At 30.2% G+C, this 25055-nt stretch overlaps 6 protein-coding genes across 16 annotated transcripts in view; 2 read left to right on the forward strand and 4 right to left on the reverse strand.

Annotated features, from left to right (window-relative positions):
- Positions 1–2125, reverse strand: part of Rho-5 (rhomboid-5) — a 75162-nt gene extending 73037 nt beyond the window's left edge. The window contains exon 1 of one of the 2 annotated variants that reach the window (XM_072907745.1): positions 2008–2125. The gene's annotated coding sequence lies outside the window, so the exon portion shown is untranslated. The remainder of the gene's footprint in view (positions 1–2007) is intronic. The other variant, XM_072907744.1, reaches the window with a different exon arrangement.
- On the forward strand, positions 1976–9279 carry LOC140674299 (facilitated trehalose transporter Tret1). Its single transcript, XM_072907754.1, has 5 exons — positions 1976–2108; positions 5050–5229; positions 6213–6409; positions 7355–7664; positions 8015–9279. The coding sequence occupies exons 1-5, from the start codon at positions 2030–2032 to the stop codon at positions 8638–8640; spliced, it is 1392 nt and encodes a 463-aa protein (XP_072763855.1). The 5' UTR covers positions 1976–2029; the 3' UTR covers positions 8641–9279.
- A 1320-nt stretch (positions 9280–10599) lies between these two features.
- LOC140674300 (putative 3-methyladenine DNA glycosylase) lies at positions 10600–13904 on the forward strand. Of its 5 annotated transcripts, none has more exons than XM_072907756.1 (7): positions 10600–10692; positions 11106–11272; positions 11536–11689; positions 11769–11966; positions 12132–12341; positions 12604–13015; positions 13530–13662. In XM_072907756.1, exons 2-6 carry the CDS (start codon positions 11171–11173, stop codon positions 13008–13010), a joined length of 1071 nt encoding a protein of 356 aa, XP_072763857.1. In that variant the 5' UTR covers positions 10600–10692; positions 11106–11170; the 3' UTR covers positions 13011–13015; positions 13530–13662. The 5 variants fall into 5 exon arrangements, with proteins under 5 accessions (XP_072763857.1, XP_072763856.1, XP_072763858.1 ...); XM_072907755.1 differs by having other exon boundaries at positions 10613–10724; XM_072907757.1 differs by having other exon boundaries at positions 10613–10724; positions 13537–13662.
- On the reverse strand, positions 13723–21809 carry Dor (vacuolar protein sorting-associated protein 18 dor). 5 transcript variants are annotated; one of them, XM_072907749.1, is made up of 20 exons: positions 21549–21809; positions 21191–21289; positions 20947–21130; positions 20406–20740; positions 20274–20321; positions 19735–19924; positions 19424–19545; positions 18924–19136; positions 18593–18709; positions 18423–18535; positions 18193–18304; positions 17897–18079; positions 17437–17754; positions 17003–17138; positions 16644–16865; positions 16326–16477; positions 15976–16073; positions 15436–15747; positions 15206–15293; positions 13723–13860 (listed from the first exon to the last, which is right to left on the reverse strand). In XM_072907749.1, exons 2-19 carry the CDS (start codon positions 21269–21271, stop codon positions 15230–15232), a joined length of 3000 nt encoding a protein of 999 aa, XP_072763850.1. In that variant the 5' UTR covers positions 21272–21289; positions 21549–21809; the 3' UTR covers positions 13723–13860; positions 15206–15229. The 5 variants fall into 5 exon arrangements, with proteins under 5 accessions (XP_072763850.1, XP_072763849.1, XP_072763853.1 ...); XM_072907751.1 differs by lacking the exon at positions 13723–13860 and adding an exon at positions 14490–14855; XM_072907750.1 differs by lacking the exon at positions 13723–13860 and adding an exon at positions 14490–14896.
- Positions 21810–22203: 394 nt separating this feature from the next.
- Cia30 (complex I intermediate-associated protein 30) lies at positions 22204–23482 on the reverse strand. The gene is made up of 2 exons (XM_072906915.1): positions 22862–23482; positions 22204–22726 (listed from the first exon to the last, which is right to left on the reverse strand). The coding sequence occupies exons 1-2, from the start codon at positions 23230–23232 to the stop codon at positions 22204–22206; spliced, it is 894 nt and encodes a 297-aa protein (XP_072763016.1). The 5' UTR covers positions 23233–23482.
- Positions 23483–23730: 248 nt separating this feature from the next.
- Cls (cardiolipin synthase) lies at positions 23731–24855 on the reverse strand. 2 transcript variants are annotated; one of them, XM_072906917.1, is made up of 3 exons: positions 24520–24855; positions 24238–24393; positions 23731–24057 (listed from the first exon to the last, which is right to left on the reverse strand). In XM_072906917.1, the coding sequence occupies exons 1-3, from the start codon at positions 24853–24855 to the stop codon at positions 23794–23796; spliced, it is 756 nt and encodes a 251-aa protein (XP_072763018.1). In that variant the 3' UTR covers positions 23731–23793. The 2 variants fall into 2 exon arrangements, with proteins under 2 accessions (XP_072763018.1, XP_072763017.1); XM_072906916.1 differs by having other exon boundaries at positions 24136–24393.
- Between the last annotated feature and the right edge of the window lie 200 nt (positions 24856–25055).

A 25055-nucleotide genomic window follows, 5' to 3' on the forward strand; every position in this document is an offset into this window, starting at 1 on the left:
AAATGCGCGACGTCCGCAGTGAAACGATGCTCTCGCGGAGGCATCGCGCCGTTTTCGGGATGACGAGGGTGAAGAGAGAGAGAAGAGAACGACGGGGGATGAAAACGGGGGTTGGTGAACGGGAGCGTGCGAGTGGGTTGTTTTGTCGCCGAAATTGGATATGAATAATCGGAGAGCATGCTCGCGCACGAAGGGGTGCTTTTGGGGAAGTTACGGTGCTTTTCGCGGTGAGGGAAAGAATGCAGCGATTAGAGGAGAGAGATACCAAGTACGAAATTCTAAAAAGCAAACTGCAACAAATATCCTCAAAAGAGTCGCATATACAAATGTTTTTGTGCATGTTTATTGCATATTATAAATTCAGTACAATGTTTCTCTTTATTTACTCGAAAATATTAAAGAAAAATTCCATTACCATTGTTACTTTTGCGTGAAACGGAATAAAATAAGAAGCTAAAAATGATTAAAGTTAATTTTATTTTCTTTCCTTTGGGGAAAAATAATTATTTTATTAATCGCAACTTTGAAATTTTTAGCATCATTTATATTTTTATAATTAAACCTCAAATTAAAATTCTAAAGTGAATTACACTTGGGATTATTTGATATTTAATTCACGGAAAGTTTCTCTTTCTTTCTCGGTTACTTATAACTAAAATATTATTGGATACTTTGACATTTTCGCTAAAAGAAAAATCGACTTTAAATTGGCTACACAATCTATCATTGAAAGAATATTCCATCTTTCTAAGAGATAAGATATTATCAATATATATATAGATCGAACAAAAATTCTTATTAAATTATAGTTCACAAATAAAGTTCACATTCTATAAACTAAAAAATGTTACGAAATTGTTAATCTATAAACAAATAGAATATTATAAGATAAAAATTTTTAATGTTTCTTAACAAGAATGTCTTAGAAAAGATGAAAAGTGATTATATTCGCGTCGAGGCAATAAATTTATAAAGACGGCCGGAATTTCGGTATTTTTATTAGCTAGAGGTGCTTGACATGTTTTCGCGATAAGAATGCACAATATCACCGTCAGGTGATTACCACTAGGATTTCTAATCAATATTTACACACGCTGTCTGGTATTTTCCGAAAATCAAGAGCCTTTAGTGTCAGCATTGGCTTCACACGTAAAAGACCCCGACCTTTTTCAAGAAATTAAACATGAAAGCATGTTTAGGCAGATATTTTTTTACGGCTACGTGCCAATATTACTAAATAAATTAAAAAAATAAGATATATATACACATATGCAAATACAAATATACATATAAATATAAATATGTATTTTAATAATTATTATTATATATGTATAAAATTCCGATATTTTCATAAAGTCATATTATCATTACTCTGTTTATTACACTAATGTTCATTATATTATTACTGTTAATTACATCTTTGGAATAATAAATTTTTATTCTCTTAAATTTCGAATATCTAAATATTTGTGAAATTCTAGAGTTTCATGAAAATTTAAAGTCTTGTACTTTTCAACGCTAAATTCTGAAAAAAAATCCATGTGAAAAATTTTGAACTCGAATTTAAAATCTTTCAAATTTTTTGAACACGTGAATATTTTAAGAGTATGTCATAACAGTTTTCAATTTGTATTTTCAGTGCTCTAATTGTAATTTAGATCTTTTTATTTTTGTAATTTAAAATTTTTGAAATTTAAGATTTTTAAAAATTCTTCCTGTCGTAATTTTTATTTTTCTCTTTTGGAGTGTGAAATCATCACGTGCTCGAATTTATACCATGGTAAATCAGCTGTGACATAGTTTTTTATAGATTGTGTCACCGTAAATACGGATGATTAGTCAGGGTATCATCAAATCATGTGCCGCGTGATGATGCCATAAATAAATCTCATTCTTATCGGAATGTAAATGTATTCACCTTTTCTTCATAGCGAAACTGTCAATCTCGAACCCGCAGGGATCAGTCGATTTTATAGCGAGAAACGAATGAAATGTGACTTTACATACCTTGTACATATTTGGAGGAAAGATGTTTTGCACCAAGAATCCAGAAAAGGTTCAGGGCAAAAAGATTATCACTTGGCCACAATGGCTGGCTGCTCTCACAAGTAAGTCTTCTTCATCTAATTAAAATAAACTTTAATTTAAAAAATTGACATGTATAATAAATAAAGCTATTTAATTGTTAATTATACAAGAATTATAAATATTTCGCATTAAACTAATTATAAAATTTAAATATAAATATAATATAATATCAGGGTGTCTACTCAAATCTTGTAAAAAAATTCCCTGATTTTCCAGTTATTTTTGTTCAAAATTCCAAGTAAATAGAATATTTTCAAAACTTTTTAATACAACTTTTTCTAAAATAAATCATTTTATTACATGCATTTTCATCCATACGAAGGAAAAATACGGAGTCTCTTAAGTTTCAATGCTAGATTTATAATGTATAAACTAAAAAAATAAGATAAATGTATAAACTGAAAAAGAAACTGAATAACTTTCATAAGATAATTTTTCATTTCTTTATCATCATTAAAAGTTATAATGAGTATGTATTTCATGTTCAATATTTATTATGTTAAGACATTAAATATAATATATATATATGTATATACAGGGTGTTCCATTTCAATCAATCCACTAATATATCTCAAAATCCGTAAGTTTAAATAAAAAATATTTCAAATAAAAGTTGTATGGTTTCGAGAGGAAAATATGCAAACGGATTAATTGGTTATTTAAAAAATTCAGCCTGAGCTTGAGTATGTTAAACCAAGTCAACCGAGAACACCTTCAGAAATGTGTATTAACACATGCTCATTACAAATTCATTTTTTTTTAAAACAAATATGTTATCTTTACACTAATTGATCCGTCTCATTATTCTATGCATAAAAGTATTAATAAGGTAAGATTATAAAAAAATGCATATTTTATGAGATATTTTGTATATATTTGATGTCAAAATACTGCAGTGGATTGATTAAAATGGAATACCTTGTATATATTTATACAAGACAAACTGAAACGCCAAGTTTACGTTATCTTACTTTCTCTGCTGACGATTTTTTACGCATTTCTTGGTTAAAAAGCTTTAAGCGCTTAAGAGTTTCACAATAGTTATACAAACAGTTCTATATATATGCGTAAAAATTATTAGAATATTAATTAAACAAATTAAATTATCAAAGTCGCTAGTCATATTTCGATAATTCTATCGGTTAATGAGACTTCGTGTTATTCTGCAATTACTTTTAATTTTCAGAGAGAGAGAGAGAAAGAGAGAGAAAGAAAGAGTTTTACATATCAAAATTATTAGAATAATTATTAAACAAATTACAAAATAAATCGTCCAAAATGCCAAACGTATATAAATATAAAATGAGACATTCGTATTTCGATAGTTCTATCGTCTTTAACGAGCTTTCATGTCAGCCTATAATCACTTTTAATTTCCAGAGAGGATTCTATGCATAAAAATTATTACAATATATTAAATAAATTAGATTGGCCGAAATGCCAAACGTACTGATTATGAGATAAAACACTGGTCATATTTCGAATGTTCTATCGAATTTAAATGAGATTTTGTGTTATTTTTTTGTGTCGTTCTGCTATCACTTATACTTTCTGAACAAAATTCTAGATATGCGTAAAATTGTTAGATTATTTATTAAACAAATTAGATATCGAAACGCCAGTATAACATGAATCTCATTTACGTCCAATGTCTCAGGCGATCTAGTTTATATAATTATCTAATATAATATTCTAATAATTTTTAACTATATATGAAACTTTTTGTAAAACTATTGAAGTATTCTCAAGTGCTTAAAATTTGGCAAGAACACTAAAAAATTATCGAAGGACAAAGTGAGTGCAGCGTGAACCTGGAGTTTATCCCGATTTTTTCCCGACCTATTCTTTTAATGGTCAGCACTATTTGTTTAATCTATGTATCAAGAATTCTAGAAATTATTAAAAATAAAGCCAAAACTCTCCATTCAATAAATGAGTTTTCACAAAGTGAGACGCCAGTTTCACACACATTTAAATAGAATTGCATGAAATATGCTATGTGATAACTGCGACAAAAAATTAATTCAGCGAATAATGCGTAATAAATTATCTCATACGTAATAAATTAACTGCTTGTTCCCACAAAGCCTGATCCGAAGTCTGTTCATCTTCTCCTAATCTTTCGTTGATACATCTTTATGAGCACTTACGAAATACTCTGACGAAATTTTACACGATAATCTCGATTCCGATACATATTACACTTATTAATATACAAAATCTATGTCGAATCGATAGCTACAAACAAATAATCGTCAATCAACAATACAATAAATATATAATTTACTATTTTTATAGCTTGTGCAGAAAAGTTAAAAGTTTATTAAAAAAAGAATTTTCGAAAAAATTCTCTGAATAATAATCCAATAAAATCTCATGAGACTTCCTTTTCCAGAAACAAAAAAATTCTTAAATATTCCCAGTTTTTCATATTTTTTCAGAGAGTAGACACCCTGAATACATATATAAATATGAATTTAAATATAATACGTATAAATATAACAAAAAAAAGAGCAACAGTTTCTAGTGTTGTAAAATAAAGTTTAAATTGTATTAAAATTTTAAACTGTACTTGTTAAAGAATTTTTTTTTTAGTTTTGTATAATATCTAAAAATAAAAACTACTTTTTTCATTGTCAACTATAAAATAAGTACGATCTGTTAAAAAATTACGTAAATCGTATCTTATGCCATAATTATACTTATAAATATTGCAAAACATAGGATATCGTGTATAGAGTGTAAAATGTTATTTTTTATTATTTCCAATTATTATTTTATTATTTAATTTATTATTTTTAAATAAATTAAATTGAAAAACAATGTGCATTTTTCACTTGAAAAAGAATAAGAGAGTACTTTTTATTATAAAAAAAAAAAAAAAGACTCACCTTTTTTTTTACCGATGCACTTATAATGATGTCTCGTTCATTCCGCATAATATGTCACGTGTTACCACAGTCAGTCTACAAGCCATCGTTAGCGGTCTGGCGACTGGTTGGGCTTCACCATATTTAGCACAATTAACATCAACGAAGGCGGATATTCCTTTGAGACTGACCGATAACGAGGCATCTTGGGTGGCATCCCTTTTAAACCTCGGACGTTTGATTGGTGCGCTTCTTGGTGCTTTTTGTCAAGGTAAAAATCCTTCATTGCTCCTCTTGCTGAAAACAAGATTCATCGATCATTAGAAAGACATGTCGAAATCAATTCTCTTTGATTTCTTCGATCAAATTCGCCACTTAAATTTTAAAAAACACCACATAAATCTCAATTAATTTTCTAGTAACATAATTTATATATTATGTACAATATATATGTATGTGTGTGTATTGTGTATATGTAAAAACGTTATATATTTAATATATATTTTAATCGTTAAATAAATGTTTTATCTATTATGTATGTGCATTATTCTGTTTTTCTTATTTCAACAGGAAAGAGATGCGGTAAAAGAAATCTAATAATTTCTGTCATGTTTCTTTTTGCAAGCACTTATTGGCCAATAAATTTTTCTTTTTGATCTATATCAATCGTTCAATTATTTAAACCAAACGGTTTGGAATCTTCTTTCGATTCGAAAATAAGCAACAAAGAACAAGCCAGCCACGACTCAGCAATAGCCGGAAATTGGAAGCGAATCTTCGCGTCTCAGCAGTAGAGCTAAAGAAATATCGTGATACAATGAATCACATTAAAAATCCTTCGAGACATCCTCGAGACGCCCGTATCCTTGTAGATTTGAATGTATCTCATCATCTATATATCCTTGTAATATCTTGAATTAAAATTCTGGTGTTCCTTTATTTTCCAATCGCTGAAATATCCTCGAAATCTTGTAAAAGTATAATCCTAATATTCCCAAAGTCTTGCCATTCAAACTCTTGTTTCTCTTAAATTTTTAGAATCCTTATATTTTTTTAATTACTGAAATATTCGTATCTTTGTCTTCGCTCCTTTCTTCATTTCTCCTCCGTCAAGAAAATGATTTATTAATGAAAATGGAAGATGAAAGAATGACATCACTTGTCTTCGAAGAAATCGAACCGCAGTTCTGAGTTGTGGTGATCTTGTTCTCAGGATAATATGTCTCTAACGCGTGCCACGACACAATCCCTCAGAGTATGTCGGACGAAAGAAGGTGCTCCTGTTGTCGGGCTTGCCGCTGGTTTCCTGCTGGATCTTCAACATCTGCGCCACGTCAGTCACGTGGCTCTACCTTTCCAGGATCTTTTCCGGAATCGGAACAGGCATCATGTGGCCTGCGATGTCTTTGTACCTCGGCGAGGTTGCTGATCCTTCCGTACGAGGCTCTCTGGTAATTTAATTAATCCATCTTTTCATAGTTACCTTAAAATTGTTACCTTTTTCTGAGTTTTCTCTTTATTTTTTCTTTAATATATCCTTATTAAATAATTAAATATATCTTTTTTTTCTTGAAATCTACATAAATTTTTAAATTATTATAGATTATTTTCCTTGACATTTCTATGTAATCTGTACTGAAATTTAACTAGATTAAGGATGTGAGCATTTGTAATATTTATATCATTAAGAACATATAAAGCATACATCGATAAAAACGAGATCGATACAATCGAGTTTATGGTCGCTCTGTTCGGTTCAACCAATATCTTAAATATTTAAAATTCATTATCTTTTCTCGAAACTATTAAAATAGATTACAAGCAGAGCAACAGATTGTGATTTAAAACACAAATATATCAACAAATCCTTTTGAGAATTTAAATTATTAATGTTACAACAATCGTTAAAGCAATTCATAGCATATATAATTGAAGATAATATTAAATTATTAGTCAGAATAATGATTTCTTATAAAATATTCATTTTTCTGTTATCATCAATTATTTCACTATATTCACTTATTATCACTTTATTAGACGTCAGTTATTATTAATAACGAATAAAATAAATTTATCTAATCAATGATAATTATAATTATAATTATAGTAATATAACCATTTTATATAACAGAAATGTTATATAAAACGGTAGCTAATTATATAATATAAGAATCGAATATTTTAACATTAATAAACGCTAAATATTATCATTATATTTTCATTAGGTATAATAACAAATACTAATTTTAATCTAATTTTTTAATTCTTTCCTCTTTCTCTCTCGTTACTATTCTAATTCAAGTCCTCTCAATAAAATCTATATCGCAAGTTTGGTAATATATTTTATAATATGTATGACGAAAGTAATAAATCATAACATGTGATTACTTGTTCAGATATCTATGAATGTAAACGCAGCATCCGTGGGTATGTTTCTGGGCAATTCAATGGGCCCTTATCTGCCCATGGAAATGTTCAGTTATGTGAGCCTCGTGCCGAATATCCTCTTTATGGCCCTCTTCAGTTTGATACCCGAGTCACCCTATCATTACGCTCTTCACGGTGATATCGATGAGGCTGAGGCATCTCTGAAGTGGTTCCGACGAGAAGCTAACGTCAAGGCCGAGCTGCAGCAGCTCCAGGATTTTGTCGATGGCGCTAATAGCACCGGTATTCTGACCAAGCTTAAGGACTTCATATCACCAGGTACCTCGAAAACAAAGTATATTACAAAATGTATTACTTGATTCTTTTCGTGATACATTTCTCTCTTCAAATTGTTTCCTTAAATTTTGCAAAATGTTATGTGATTTTTTTTTTATTTAAAGACAGAATCAAAATCCAAAGATTTGAATTCGGATAAAATATTATAAACTCTAATTACAAATTAATTGATAAAATCTAATTACAAATGCCCACAATTTTATGAAAAACTGAAATTCCACGACTTTGAACCGAAAATCTATGCAAGCTGAGATCTTTTTTCTTGTTCTACATGTAAATATTTTTCTCATACTATATTCAACCGAGAATCAATTAATCTTTATGCATTCCAGCGAATGTGAAAAATATCTTGATCTTGTTGGGTTTAACCATGTTCGTCTACGCAAGTGCATACAACACGATGAGTTCTTATGCGGAGATCATCGTCTTCAAATCTGGAGTAAGCGTGACGCCATCGATCGTGGTAATGGCTTTGGGTTTCTCCACGATTGTCGCTGGTTCCACCGCCGTCCTGGTGGTGGACACACTTGGCCGGAAAAATCTGTTGATCGTTTCCAGCATCGGCGTCGCCATTTCGCTCGCTGTTCTTGGCTTGCATTTTCATCTTCTTTCTCTGGATTTCGACCCTGAAAAATTGACATGGTTGCCGATCACATCGCTCCTGACGTTCAATATCTTTGTATCCTATGGCTTGATCCCGGTACCCGGCACTCTTCTAAGCGAGATGTTTCCGGCGAACCTCAAGAATTTGGCGTCTCTTTGCATTGCTTTAGGTAATGGCTCGTTATCCTTCATGTTCTTGAAGTCCTTTCAACCTTTTATCGATGTGGCTGGAGAAAAAATCGTCTTCTGGTGCTATGGATTTATTGTACTTATAGCAGTGCCCTATGTATGGTACATGATCCCAGAGACAAAGGGCAAGAGCTTGTTGGAGATCCAGCGATCCGTCAAGAAATAAAAATGTAGCAAATTATCAAGATCGACTTTGATACATTTAATTGAAAATTTTTTGATTCTCATTGAAAAAATCTAAGAGATAATCAATCTCAATATTTATAGAAAATTCTATAGTTTGTGAAAAATACCAAGTATTTTTAATAAATTTCGTATAAACTAATTTTTAGTATAAAATATAGCGTATATAGGAAATATTATATTAAAAGAATACTCTAAATTATATATATATTAAATAAAAAATGCGATATTAAATAATATTACGCTTTCTACGCACATAAATCTTGTGTACTTTCTAATTTATTATTAATAATTAATATATTAAATTTATTATTTAAGTTATTATTAATCAATTCTTTTGCATAATTTGTCTTGTTCAATTAATAACGTGAATAACGTAAAAGCAGTTGACTCAGAGATTTTATAAATAAATGATTATGTGAAACAATCGAAGTCGTCCAATTGATTGTCTTTGAAACAAATGTCAATTAAATATTGCAACGATAACCTTTAATAAACGGTGACCTAATTAATTTACTTACTTTACATTTTAATTTGACTGAGTATGAGATTATTATTAGCATTTACGAAATATCTTCAATTTTCCTCAAATAGAAGATTATTGAATCGGCTTTCATATGGTATGTATCTTTATGCATTAGCACATGTGCATTAATTATAAAAAAATTTTATATTATTTTAATCACAAAATATAAATATTCCATCGTACGGAAAAGACTGCGACAAAAATGGCAAAAAATAAAAGCGCAAGCGTACTAATTACACGTATGTTTGGAATTTAAGTCTGTAATTATAATCGGATGTTTATGAGATATATATATATATGTGTGTGTAAAAACACAGCTGTATATAAGTCGTCATTATTTTCATCTTACTTTATGGCGTTTATTATGCACGCTAACGTTAAGTCTTGAGACACGCTATTGCCTGCTAATTATTGCGGGTAAATGCAATCTCGCGTTATCGAGTAATCGCGCGAAACCCAGCTGGGCGACCTTGACATTGATTAATCTCGTTTGATCGACTCACCTTCGCGTTGCACCTGTGCGTCTTCTCCGCGGCAGCGATCACCCACGTCGAGCGTCGTCGCACGCGATGAAAAACCGGGTAAACGCGCGAAATGTACACCGAATTCGCGGACACGCCAAATTCAAACGCACGTACGATCGAGAAAGGGGAGGAAGATGTGGGAGAGGAGGGGAGGACAGGTCAAAACGGAGGGAACGAACCTGATTGGTCGGAGACGGTCGATGTATCGAGATTGAAGCGCGGTTCGATCATCGTTTGTAACAACCATAGATTATATAAGTATGAACTGCTAGTTGCTGCTATGTTCAGGTTGGTTGTCAAATAAGAGCGCCATCAGTGACCAACAACTAAAAATTAGATACAGTTTGTGCTTGTGATTTAAAGGAGATAATAGGTATAAATTGCGAATAAAATTAAATATACGTATACAGCTTTGAATTAAAGAATTTGTAAAATAACAGCATAATAATAAATAATATAAATAATATTAAAGAATTTGAAAAAATGTAGCTGGTGGTGATTTATATTTCGCGCGCAAATTTTGCTATAGAAAAATGCAGCCTGCTAGCAGTTCATATACTTATATAGACAAAGGTAACGTGATTACTTTTTTTTTTTTTTTTTACTTCTTTTTCTTCTTTTGCTTATTGTTCTTCATTTAAATATTAAATTCGTAAAATTGCGTAACAAATGTGTGTTGAAAGAAATGGATAAACCATGTACGAAAAGCGCGAAACGATTTTCCTTATATTGAACGCGTTTGATTGGTCCGTCGTCTATGAATATGTATTTGTATAGATGGCTACGCCTGGATAAGCTTTCAAGGGCATAGAATAGAAAGATGTAAGATGGTAAACTTTAAGCGGTAAATGGATCGACCAATCGCAGTAAAGCAACTTACACCCACAATTTCATCACGATTTGTCGATTTGTTTACATTTTTACATTGTCCATGATTGTCAACGCCGGCTGTCACATCGTGCAAGACGTTTTATTATTGTTTATTGTAATGATTTATAATTTATACATATGTATAATGTATGTAAATACACGCGACTCTCTCGTTTGCTCTCATTTTTATTTAGTCTTACGTACTAAATAAAACTGAGAAATCTATGTAGAATTTTAATACACAATTTTATATATAAAGCTTACTAAATTACAATTATAAAAATATATGCACAAAATTTTATACATAAATTTAATTATATTTAAAAAATTATATAAAAAATTGTGTATAATTAGAGTTGACATCTAAAGATATTTGAGAATATTTCTATTCATGTTATTCATTTCTGTAATTTCTTTTATATTTTTTTAAAACAATGTCCTTGATCTTTATTTGTGATGACTAAATAATTATGATTGTAAATTTTGTTTCAATTTTTTGACATTGATACACGTCATCTGCTATTTTAGAAATAATTCATTTTCGGCCAATTGGAAGCTGTGAGACAACCGAATTCGTGACACAAGATAAATTGATGAAACGAACAAGAGCAGCTGCGAAAATTCAGCAGCAAAATACAATCGAAAAAAATAAGAATGATGAAGAAACTATATCCAAGATCCAAACGACATCAATGGTTTGTATGATATTTTATAATTTTTATAATATAAATAGATTTAAAAAAATTATATTTATATTTTAATATAATCTCTTTATCCTTTGAATGATGATAAGTTAATCTTTTCTGAATAATATATTCTTTTATCGAAAAAATAGTATAAGAATGTTTTACAATTTTCATTAAAAATAATCTCTTTTTTTTTCAATATTTCCAAGTTGCAAATATCTCTGTTGAAAATGTTATATAATTTTACATCAATATTAATTGTTTTTTGTCAGGTGATATTGAATGAAAGACAAAAACTAAACTTCAAGTCTTTACAAAATCAAAAAAGCAAAAATGCATGTGAGCCAAGCGATTCTCATATTACTGTATCCTCTAAGAAATCCAAGAGTAATCAGAAAGGGTCAAACAAGGAAATTCGCATCAATGGTTAGTTATAAGTTTAATTCGATTATAAGACTCTTGTTCAATAGAGACATGCTTGTCAATAAATTATTTTATACTTTAGAAGGAGAAAAGTTGAAACCAAACACAAGTCCTGGCAAAGGAAAACTAAGAGCTGTTGTGGATTTGCAGATGATGAAAAAAGAATTGAGTCAATTAGAAGATCCTCCTATGACACCCTGGGAAAAGGAATTATCTTCTAATAGATTGCAATACAAATTCTTTGATACTCCCTGTGAGGAACTAGCACAGCAGCTTCTAGGTTTGTGGATTAAACTTCTCTCGTGTAAAATGTTACATAAGAGTTACTTATGTACAATGTTAAAAATTTTTAACTTGTTACAACTATATGAAGCACATCAAAGATTTTTTAAAATTATGTTCTGCATATTATAAGGATTTGTTGAATAATTTTTTATTTTTAAAGGGAAAGTACTTGTAAGATATCTTGAGAACGGGACTATCCTAAAAGGCAGAATTGTAGAGACTGAAGGATATTTAGGTGCGATCGACAAAGCATCGCATACTTATCAAAACAAAGTTACACCTCGTAATTTACCAATGTACATGCCACCAGGAACAATTTATGTTTATATGACATATGGCATGTATCACTGCTTCAATATCTCTAGTCAAGGTGAGTATTCTTTTATAAGATTAATTATACTAATATATATATAAATTTAAAATGGGAGTCAACTCTAGTAATCCTCAGCAATTATATGCAAAATGTGACGGTTATAATTCTCCATTTTCTATATTTGATATATCAAATGTAGCAAATTGATAATTTATTTTTGTGCTGATTGGATCCGAGAAAAGATATTTATCTAAAGATTCATTCACATCTCTTGATATGTGATCAATGTTATATTAGTATAATATTAAATAACGTTTAGAGGGAAACGCATATGTATTGATCAAAGCAGTGGAACCGCTGGTGGGCCTCGAGTACATGGAATTGTTAAGAAACATGCGACGCAAGAATAACGGAAGAGAAAACGAAATCGCGAAACATGTGACGCGCCTAAAGCAATACGAACTTTGTAATGATCCGTCCAAGATTTGCGACGCGTTTGCGATCGACCAGGACACTTTCGATCGGAAACTCGCTTATGCGTGTAATAATCTGTGGCTCGAGTGTCAACCCTTCATAAGGTCACCTACCATAGTAGCTGTACCGTCCAAAGATTTTATGTCGGATGATAACTGTACGAAAACTACGCGATATTACGTCCTGGGGAGCGCCAGTGTTGGCGAAAAAAGTTCTGAATACGAGAAGGATGCTTACGTCGCGATAAATTAAGCTTTGTAAATATTAAATAGAACAAGAATTTTCTCTAATATAATTCTCTCATATAATTATGCTTCTAATATAGTGTAATGTTCTAAAGTCACTAATTTAGAATCAGCAATTTCTCATATAGTTTTTCAAATTTCTATATTCTTAATTTAGCAAATTTTAAAACGCAAAAATTTAAAAGACCAAAGTCAATTCTTATTTTAATTGAGGTTCAAATGTCATTAAAGAAATAAGAATTTTACTGTGGATATTTGGAATTGTAGTCATATTATGGTGAATTATATGCATAATGTAACAAGATTAAAGATTGTAACAAAAATCGTAACATCTCAAACAATTAAATTTCGCTCAATCTAAAGTTTCTAAAAAAATAAATCGAACATTCCTATTAAAAAAACACTTTGATGTCTCTTTAATTTATGAAAAAGTATTTTTTATAAATTCACAATACTATAGAAATTTGAAAAAACTAGATCCTCATATCTACAGTTTCCAAAAATCTTCATCTCACCTGTTGGTAAGATCTTAGGTGACGGATGTGCGGTGCTGGTGCGAGCCGTCGATCCTCTGGAGGGTATCACACACATGGCTGATCAGCGTAACACCTCGAAGACGAGGAAAACCGATCTAAAGCTACACGAACTGTGTAACGGTCCCTCGAAGCTCTGCATGGCGTATCAGCTTAATAAGGAACACAGCAGATATTCTCTTTGTACTTGGAAGGGTCTGTGGATTGAGGATGACGGCGCAGCGGAGGATTTCAGGATCGTCAAATCTGCCAGGATCGGAATCGACAGCTGTGGTTCAGAGTGGGCCAACAAACTTTTACGTTACTATGTCTACGGCAATAAGTCTGTCAGCAAAAAAGACAAAAAAGCAGAGCTGGAGATTTCTTAATATTTCGAGATTAATTTTAAATTGTTCTGTCTGAAAAAAACATAAAGAAGTTCAATCTGCACTTCTTCATGTTTTCATATAAAGAAGACTGATATCAATACATCGATTTTAATAACATTCTCTCTAAATCTATTTAAATTTAGAATCGTAAAGTAAAAAATCGAAATCTGTAAATGAGACTCTATCAATAATTTAAATAATCACTGAAAATTACAAAAGACAAATTTTTTTGCCAGGAAAAACTATTTGCATATAATTCTTTTTATTATTATTTTTTGTTTAAATAATAAAATATTGTGTGCTCGTTAAACAAAACATTTTTTAACATTTAACAATAAAAGTGATACTTAAACTCGATGTACTGACTTCCATATATTATCACTCATTACTTATCATTAACTTATACAAAAACATAATAATCTTCAGTAATAATATTGATAAACAATAATATGAATATATTGATACATAATAACAATTATTTAAACTGCAAAGTAACAATTAATATGTGAAAATTTAAATAGTTTGAAGATTATGATATTATCGTAAAAAATGTTAATGTGAAGCATGATATTAATTAAGATCTCAACGTTGTATACGAATCATTTAAATTTATTTCTAGTTATGTAAATAAAGTGAATTATTCGATTATGGCAATAAGAGAGTTGGAATAATGGAATTTATTACAATAATTGAGTCTATTTGTTATAACAGTTAGTACTATTATAAAATAGTGAAACTGAAATCATTCATAAGATTTCAATTACACAGTTGATTTTCTCCATAAGATCACTGGGATCGAATATTTTTTTATTCTAAGATTCCTTCAGTATCTCTTCTCACTCTACTGTAGTACAGATGCAGAATGAATACTGTGCGATCAGTTTTTTTCTCCAATACAATCACATCGCCAATAATGAATTGTAAGTAGTGAAAGAGCAGCAAAAAGAGATTCTAGATTAAAGAAAAACAACTGACTTGGAATACAGAGAAATCTAAAATAGAGAAAATCAACTATAATTCTAATATTTAAATTATGATAATCACTATATAATCACTATTTTCGTGAATAAAAACTTGAAGCTGGAGCTCAATATATGTATATCTTTTTCATGATTTTTCTTTCTTTAAAATTCAGACATTTTAAAAAATCAATTATGTACATAATTATGAAAGAAAATTACACTAGAACTCCAAGCGACAACCTTGAGATCACAATGACCAAACCATGATTATCACACAGGTCATAATTAATTTCTGTATTAAAAGAAACAGAAAAAGAAGAAAAAATAATTATGCTCTACCAATTTTTTTGTACAGAAGCTTCATCATGTCCACTCCTTCATCACACGTTCATAATCCTCTTCCTCGATGAATGGCTTATCTATTGATCTGTAAAAAATAATCAACACATTTTATTAAAATCTAAAATTATTTCAGATACAAATAAGAATTCAGAATAATTACGAATAATCTCCAAATTTTAATACTTATTCTACAACTGAAATTGTTAATACGACATTCAGAAACATACTCTATCATAAGCTCTCCACAGTAGAGACACTCCGAGGCGATCAGTTCGTCAATATCGGCCTTGATTTGGTCTCTCGTAGACAAAGACACGGATGTCGTCGAGGTAGTATCTTCAGGACGATTGGAGATGGCATTTAGCTGTCGCTGAAGATCCGCTAGCTTCGTTCTTTGATCCATAGACAACATCGGCGTTAACGCCGCCACTAAACAATCGCTATGAAATTTATGTCCACAAGGAAATACATAGAAAGGCCTCAACAGCAATTGCACCTCACATGTGTTGCATGTGTCTCTCGCATGCACGAAGGTACATCTGGAAAAAGTTGTAATTTGATAATTTAATAATTTAAATAAAAAATAAAAACAATGCTCGATACATAAAATATTATAATGTAATAACAAATTGCTATTTTATATAATACATGTCGAATGCAAACCAATTTTAAACAACTATTTTTTTATTGAATTTATCATGAAATTAGATATAAATTGCATTTGTAAATAAATAAATAAATGATTTTAAAAAGTTATTTTTCAATACCTGGTTCTAAAAGCTTGAATATCCTTTCTGATTAACTCTGCTGCCTTTGTGGCTTCTTGCATCTCCTCTTTAAGATCTTGAATATGCTGGTTATATTCCTGTGAAGAGGAAAAAAAAGTTAATAAAAAGAAGATTCTGTTATTTTTCTCTTTTCCTCATAATTTTTTCATCTTTCTTGCAATGAAATTTCTTTCTTACACAAACAACCAAATATTGAATAAAATTATCACTATATATATAAAAATAAAAATTAAAAATATAGAATGTTTTCGAAACATGATTTTGCAATTAGAATGTGAGAAGAGAGATTTAATTTGAAATTTGGTTATATTCAGAATTTTAACTCATACCTGCAGAGAGTTGCAAATAGCTTCCTTGAAATGATCAATTGTGACAAAGTCGGAAAAGAATGGCAAAATATCTTCTATCCTAACTAAATCGCAATGCTGCAAAAATTTCATTGCCTGCTGTATGTCATCTTTTTCTCGTACCACATGCTCCGCTATAATACAGCATAATAATCTCTATTTTAACAGTAATTTATAACAAATATACACGTACAATATATAATCTCTCTCTTATACAAGTTTCTAATACAATAAATGTTGCATATGTATAAAATTTACTTAATAGTATTCAATTAATTTAAAAAAATAGTTATATATTACCTATTTTTAACCATAATTTCTTTCTTAACTCGTCGTCATGATCAGAAGGCATGGCGGCGATCTGCTTAGCGATATCCACGCTGATCGTAAGCGCGAGATCCACAGCGGTAGACCACAAACCGAGCAATGCCGACAATTGCACGCAGGCTTCTGTCAAGCCTACTTCCTGACACAATCGTAACGCATAATGCACGTCATAGTGTACCATGCTGATATCTTGACCTAGAATTAACAGCAATAGATCGTCTTAAGAATTGTTTTGTCGATAACATATTTATGATAAAAATTTAGAGATAGCTAAATTTATTTATGATTGTAAAATAAATTAATTATTCATGAAACATGTGCGAGACGTTTACCTTGAGAACTTATATATCGCATGACTTCGTCTTGTTTGTAACGCGCGTACAATGATAGAAGAAAATTGTGGATTGCTTGTTCTTGTGAGCCTTGCTTGTACACGCAAAACTCCAAATATTTAATAATTTCTTTTGCCTATAGAAAAAAAATATGAATTATCAACAAAGCTATTGTAAAATTAAAACTATGAGTAATCAAAAGAAATAATATTACATCAAAGATAATATTTCACCATGATTTAAATGATTTGATTGATCGTGATATGTATCACGTATTTGTTTTCTATATTTATTCTATTACATTATTACAAATTGCATTCCTTATGTCGGTTTTTCCAATTTTTAGTTTGTCATTTTAATAATCAATTGTTATTTTTAATTATTATAATAATGTCAATAATTGTAAGATGAAAGAGTAACAATTTGTTTCTTACGTGCTTCTCATCACTGTTACACGAGACCAAAGCTGGCAGAAGTTTTGCTGGCTTCAACGATGACCCTTGTGAGATCAAGACAGCTACCGTGGGTCGCGGCAATTCTTGCAGCAATATCCCCGCGAATCGATAAAAGAGGTCTTTATTGTTCTGACTTTTGAGTACTCCAAGTGCTTCTAAATAATTATTCTTGTACAAATGTTGGCGAATCACCTCCTCATAGTTGCAGTGCATTATTGTAAGACGTATCAGATTGTCCTTGTCGCCATGATTGGCCATCAAATCGTATATCGTACTACGATTTCTTCTTATACATTCCTAATCATTCAAAGTTAATTAAATTTATAAAAATCATCAAATTAATTTAACAAATGTCAAAAGCGCACAAAAAATGCAAAATTTAACAATTTAACAAATATATATTTTCCGTTTCTAATCCGTTCTTATTTTCTTTATGTACCTCGACTTTAGGAATGGCGAGAAAACTGTCAAACTGTTTCTGCAATTCTATATACTGTGAATCGTGGAGATAAGATGTGTTGCTACTGCGCAAGGCTCCCATTTGGTTCATAAATAGTTCCGTTATCCAAATTACAATCATTGTTATCTGTGTTTTGTCTTGCGTCTTCAAACCATCGAGTTTCTTAAAAAGAAAAATAATATCTATTTATTTATTCGTAACAAGAAACAGAGATACTATAATTTAATTATTAATTTTTTATATTTATCAATTTAACTCTTATATTTATCAATTACCTTGCACAGAAATGTTTTCAATGCTTCAATTTGCCATTCCTGCAGAAACTTTAATGAGATCTCTTCGAAAGAGGAGTGAGTGTCAGCATATATTAGGGCACTCTTCTCATATCTGTAATATTCAAATATCGAAATAAAACTTTAACTGGATGAATACTTTATAATACTTTAAAAACCAAAAATACTTTGCACAATGACAAAAAGACACAAATACAAATCCACCAACTCACTCTTTGTTTTTAAAAAGCATTTCTGCCTGCTTGATGAGCACTTGATCGATATGCGCCGGATTATCCTTACAATACTGCTTAGCCAGTTCAAACTCACCCTTGTCAACGTACACCTGAACAAGATACGGTATTATCATCAAATTTTCAAATTTGTTATTTTTTTTCTTTACCTGCCAAACATTCCTATCTTCTTTTGTTACTCTATATTTAAAGACAGCTTGTTCACTATAAGCCCATATAGACCTCGTTGCGGGATCTTTGGTGATGCCGATTAATTTTCCGACCGCCTAAATATCATTAAATAACATGTACATGATATATGTTTAATATTTCACGAGAAAGTTTAAAATTATAATATAAAAACTATAACATTAAAGTCTATTAAATATAACTAATTGTAGTTATTTTAATTATGTTTATAGCACACTTTTTAAATTTTCTAATTCCTATTTAACTGTAATATAAACATAATAGTTATAAGGAACTGAGAAATTCACGTACATCATTATAAATATCTTCGAATATCAATTCTTGATTCAGAAGCGATATGCCTTTTACATGATCCGGATATAGCAATAACGCGTGGAATTCTGTCAACACAAATGACAATGGTGCCGAAGTGATTTGTGAAACGTTACTGCCTATAAGACTCGTTTCTGGGCACGTTAACATCTGCTGATTGATCAGTATATTCGTATCTGATTTTGCATCCACCTAAAATCATCATACAATCTTTACCTAACTTGATGATTCTCAAGCTATGGATTCCGCTCAGCGATTCATATATAAAAAAAATAATGTATTAAGAATTTACAAATTTCTAATGTGTGTATCTCCTTTATTTTTTAACTAATAATTTTTATAAAAGATAAAAAGAGTTATAGAACTAAGTAAAATACAAAAAGAAAATTTAAGAAAAAAAAATTAAAACATATATTTACATTTATAATTTTTTCTTTGAAATTTAAAATTGAATAAAGAATCTTAAATAATAATTATACCTGGGCATATAAGATACCAGTCTCTGTCAACCATCCAAATGACTTTGGTAGAACACCCAAGGATGGATAGTAAAATTGCATTTTCGAATATGACAGAGAATTTATTACTTCGCTGAAACTCTCTGCAACAAATATGTAATTTATTCATTTATGTTTAGCTCTAACATGTAACAATGTTTTTTTTTAAATTTCTTCGAATTATAAAACATTAAAATATGCTTTTATTATTATTTTTTTTATTTCTTAGAGTTCTTACAAGTTTGATCTAAAATATTGATTATACATATAAGCAACTTCTATGTGTCTTTTACCTTGTGCATTCAGATATTTGTAGAACACCTGTTGCAAGAGAGGTTTCTCTTCGGGATTGCCAATACTACCGATGTACTGATAAATGCGCATAAGAGTGGTTACAATGATCACATATTTGTCTGAATTAGGTATTTTGTGGAATTCTATTCCAGTGATTGGAGGCTTACTATTTTTTCCTAGGTCAAATACCTAAAAAACCATTAAAGACATTTCACATACTATTTTAAATAAATAATTTAAATTTAAATAATATTTAACGTGCGTATATGTGTAATTAAAATAGAAAATATATCTTAATTAACATTGTTCCTATTTTAACTATATGAAAGTGAGCAAATCAAAATTTAACTCTTATAAAAGCACAAAAGTAACTTTTAAATTTTTATTATTCTTTTATGACTAACATAAAAGCTATAATATTTAAAAAAGAATATTATCAATAATTTATATTTTTAAATATATTTTTACATATAAATATTTATATCAAATAAATATTTACATACAAAAATATAAAAGAGACGAATATATGTAAACTTACCAATCCTCCTACCTCTTTTGTACCATAAAGAGGCAGATAATTTGGAAGCTTTGTTAACAATGAATAGCAATAATGATGAAAAAATATGAGTAGGTAAATGGAATAACATCTATGTATAAAATATTAAAATACCTGACGCCAATATTGCTCTAAACTTGTATTAAAAATCTTGTCAGTTTCCAATCCAATTTCTGTTTCAAAGATTAGTCCTTTGGAAGTACCCAATAAAATTGGACCAGAGGTTGTTTCTGAAGTGTTAGAAAAGTTCCAGCCCACCGCAGTGATTTCATGGCCCTTAAACTTGCCAGCCTGCTTGAGTTTTGTTGTCTTCCTATGCAAGTAGAATATCTCCGGTGGCGGACTATCTCCATGTTTTGGTACTAGAGTTATTAACAGGTGATAGCCCAATGGATCCAGAAATAAGCCAGACATTTTCATGCTTAGTGCATATTTTGATATATCAATTTCTGTAAGCAAAAATATAATGCTTCATTTATCTAATAATATCCAATAAACATATCAGCAAATAATTACTATCAAGTAAATAAAAAAATAAAACTTATTAATATATTTATAAATTAAAACAACTATATTTATAAGAAAATTTTTCATTAAAAGATTATATGTCATTAGTAAAATAAAAAAAAAAAATAAGCAGTGTTGTCTTGTTTACCTTCAGTTTTGTCAGGCTGTTTCATATCAATGCGCAACAAGATGTTATTAGCCATAGCAATCACAATTGTATTGCTACTAACAGCCAAGTAAAGAATTTTGTCAGATGGCAAAAAGTTAACTTTCTGTTTAGTAAATATTGGTCCATCATCTTGCAGCTTCATTTGAATAAAGCCTGCTGTGCTCTGTAAAATAATATTACAATTGTATAATGTGTTAATTAATGTTTGATAATATAAACTCACAATGTCTGGACGAATTGGTGGTGCAACCACCTGCTTAGAACGCTGAGAAGCTTGCTCGTACTGATCAAACATTGATGTCATCTTGATTATTAAATAATCCTGTATAAGTTATACACACACATTTAATATATATTATATTAAAAAATATATTGTTTCAAATATCAAAATTTAGAAATTTACAGTCTTCAAAAATATTTGACCACATGTTTAAAAAATTACTCAAGATTTAAAATAATAATAAAATAATAGAGTTTGACGACAATAGGTAAACAAATATATTAATAACATCAAATTAATAATTATATGTATTATAAATCTCTGGATATGAAAAATAGTGTGATGTATATATTTTACTTACTCAACCTATTTCAAAAGTAAATAACACAGGTAAATATAAATTTACAGATTAAATTTCTGTTTTTTAAGAAAATCACTAATTATTTTGCTCCATAATAAAAGTCTTCAAAAAGTATTGACAGATTTATACAAGTGACAAGTGGCATTACAATAATTCTGTTATAGGAATGTCAGCTGTAATCAGCTGATTGTTAAGCGTATAGACATAACCTTAGGTTAAAATCACATTCGAACGACAATGTTTGTCAAACAAACTGATTGGATACCGAATAGAGATTCTCTAAAATCCTAGTAGGAATTCAAAAATTCCCTATTTAATAGCCAATGTGTGTCTGACAAATTTATAAAATAAAGATGAATTTATTTCTCTCTCTCTCTCTCTCTCTCTCTTTCTCTCGAGCACAGATAATTAAAAATAAATTTTTTAATTTTAGTATTTTATAAATGTGTTTAGCAAACGGTAAAATAAAGGTTAAAACATGATGATTCTTCAAGAAAATTTTGCCTTTTGTTTTAGATGTTTTTTTTTCTTTTTCTAATAAATTATGTATGTTTATTTTCATGCTGTACAAAGTGTATTCTTTTACATTTCCTATTTACATATGGAGTAACGATGAAGTGACGAAATCTCTTTTACTGTACTTTGTTTGTAAAAATTAAAATTTGACATCTTTAAAATTGTAAGATTCATAAGCAAACTCTTCATCATGATATTCATCATTCTCCAAACCAATATAATCAATTTCTAATCTAAAATGACCATTAACGTCATCTGATAACGTAATACCAAAATTTGTGACTTCATGCAGCATGATGACACACTGCTCGTCCTGCAGTCTGCCTTTACTCGAAAATATAAATTTGGAGAAAGGCACTTTGACATATTGCCAATGAGGTCCACCTCTGGTATGGAGCACATAATTATATACATCGTTCCACATCAAATTGAATGTGCCTCTGGTGTAAATGCTCAGTGTATAACACCTGCCATCTCCTCTAACACGAAGAATAAGATGAGTATACGGCGTCCAATCGTGACAAACATCACGTTTGAAGGATATTTGTTTAGGTATAGTGGTAATAGTACAGAAACCAGCTTGTTTTATTCTGCCGTCTTTGGGCAAACGAGTGCTCAACGTGCCAGAAAATATGCCAGTTCCAGTAGAAGACAATTCTAATCTACAAAGAAACAATGACAAATTACTGATATGAAATGACATGTAAACATGTGAGATATAAATATGTTTTATTTATTATTATTATTATTGTATATATATATATATTCATATTATTATATATATTGTTTATACTCACTTAGCTGTTGAATAGCCTTCTTGGTAATCGCTATCACAAGTAGTAACCCACTGATCCAATGATTTTGGATCGGTATTGAACCGCCACACAACATCCACTTCATTTGATCTGTATATCAAAATGGGATCCATTCTCAACGTTTCTTTCATTTCTTCCAACCAAATACCAAGTTCTTCCTTGATTTGTCGACATCCCTCGCGTAGTCTGCCTACAATGCTCAAATTTTGTTTCGGTGGTGGTTTATCATACACTATCTTATAATCTGATCTTCGATTCCTTTCGTGGAAAGACGCGAGATTCGCGGTTGCATGCAATCTTCTCCTCCCGATCGCAAAGTCTGTCAATATTTTCCTAAATATTCGCGCAGTCATATTCGTCTCTCAACCCCTCGTAATTACATAGAGGTCAAAAGTTTGGTTAGATTACCGGGTAATCTTTCCGCTTTGTTTGCGATTCATTTGCTTTATGATATATCGTGGTGCTTTTCGGATGTGCACGGTGTCTTTATGTTTCAAATGAATATTCTTATTTAATATTTATAAAGCTACATAAAAATACAGAAGTTCACGTGAGAAGCTTGCTCGACAAAATCTGCTTACGTTACTGCGCATGAGCACGTTTCAGTGACGTATATACAATGTCAAAAAAAAAAAAAAAAAAAAAAAAAAAAAACTGAAATGTTGAAATTAATCATCCTACATAAATCTCTACATACAAAGCTCTACAGTATTCACAAGATTTTATAAAAGAAATTTCAATAGTCGGTCTCCTTTTTTAAAATTTTTAAAAATAAGAACATTATTTTTATTTTAATCTTCATATAAATTCTATAACAGATATAATACAAAAAAGTAATTATACACATTGGATTATGCAAATAATAAAATCTTATATTAACAACATTGTATACATGAATAATGTACAGTCTAGTTTTAAGGAGTCTGAGTTTTCTTTCTCTTTCTCAACAATTTATATGTGTCTTTTGACAACAGATAACTGACACCTCCTGCAATAGTCGTGAATGCTGTTATGTAACAAAGGTATTGTAAAATTGGATGGCCTACAAAGTGGTAAACAGGAGCAGCCAGCGTTCCAGCAATCAAAGACAATTGCACCCCAGTATTTAGCTTGCTTGTTAAGGTTGGCGCTAATTGTACAGTAGCATGTGTAGGATCAAAGTACCTTGCTAAGGTTTTCTGAAATTGTATACATCAGATTAATTCATTGAGCTAAATGAATATATAATAAAATTAATAGGTCTACATAGCACATACTGGCGGAGGCAGGGAATGATATCTAATGTAAGAGGCAGCAGTCACCAGAGCAATATCACGCGTGACAACGAGACAAGTAAGTGGAACTGGTATCAAACCAACCCATGCTAAAGAGAGGAATAGTGTTCCTACGAGTAACTTGTCCGCCACTGGGTCCAAGAAACTTCCAAGCTTAGAAGCCTGCGATGTCCAAGTGCGTGCAATCCATCCGTCTGCTAAATCACTGACTCCTGCAAATGCAAGTAGCCATAGCGCTATCTATGGCAGAAAAATATCTTGAAATATAACATGATACTCTAATATATTATATAGAAAGTAATTATAGATATGCAATACAATATATTTGTGTTTTATGCATAACTTTTTCAAAATATTGAATCGCACCTGGTAATCTTGTGATAAAATCAAATAACTTAAAAACGGCGATGTCATTATGCGACCCATGCAAAGCAGATTGGGTACTGTCCAGATATTTTCCTTTTCAATGATTTCTTCTACTTTTCTTCTCGTATGTTTAATATCCTGCAATATACGTGTTCGCCATGTTTTTCTCCTAACTGCTCGCTCCTTTGTACCGACACAATGTCTGTAACGATTTTCACTTTCTACGACATAGAGTCTGCCTTGACACATCAGGTATTGCCTCAAACATTGCTCTATTAAACCTTTGTTTAAAATTGCAGACCTTTGTTTAAATCGTAGAACAGTGAAGTAGCTCATAATTATATTTACTCCTGTTCAACAGAATAAAAACAAAAATTATTGAATGTTTTTAAACAATATAATTTAACATAAATAATATAAATGTAATTTAATATAAAAATAATTCGAGGAAATTGGCAGAAAGTGGATAAATTGTTTTTGTAAGATTTCAAGTTTATCATTTTTTTTTAATAAAAATGTTGAAATATTAATAAATT

Source organism: Anoplolepis gracilipes, chromosome 15, assembly GCF_047496725.1.
Source record: "Anoplolepis gracilipes chromosome 15, ASM4749672v1, whole genome shotgun sequence".
Classification (NCBI taxonomy): Eukaryota; Metazoa; Arthropoda; class Insecta; order Hymenoptera; family Formicidae; genus Anoplolepis; species Anoplolepis gracilipes.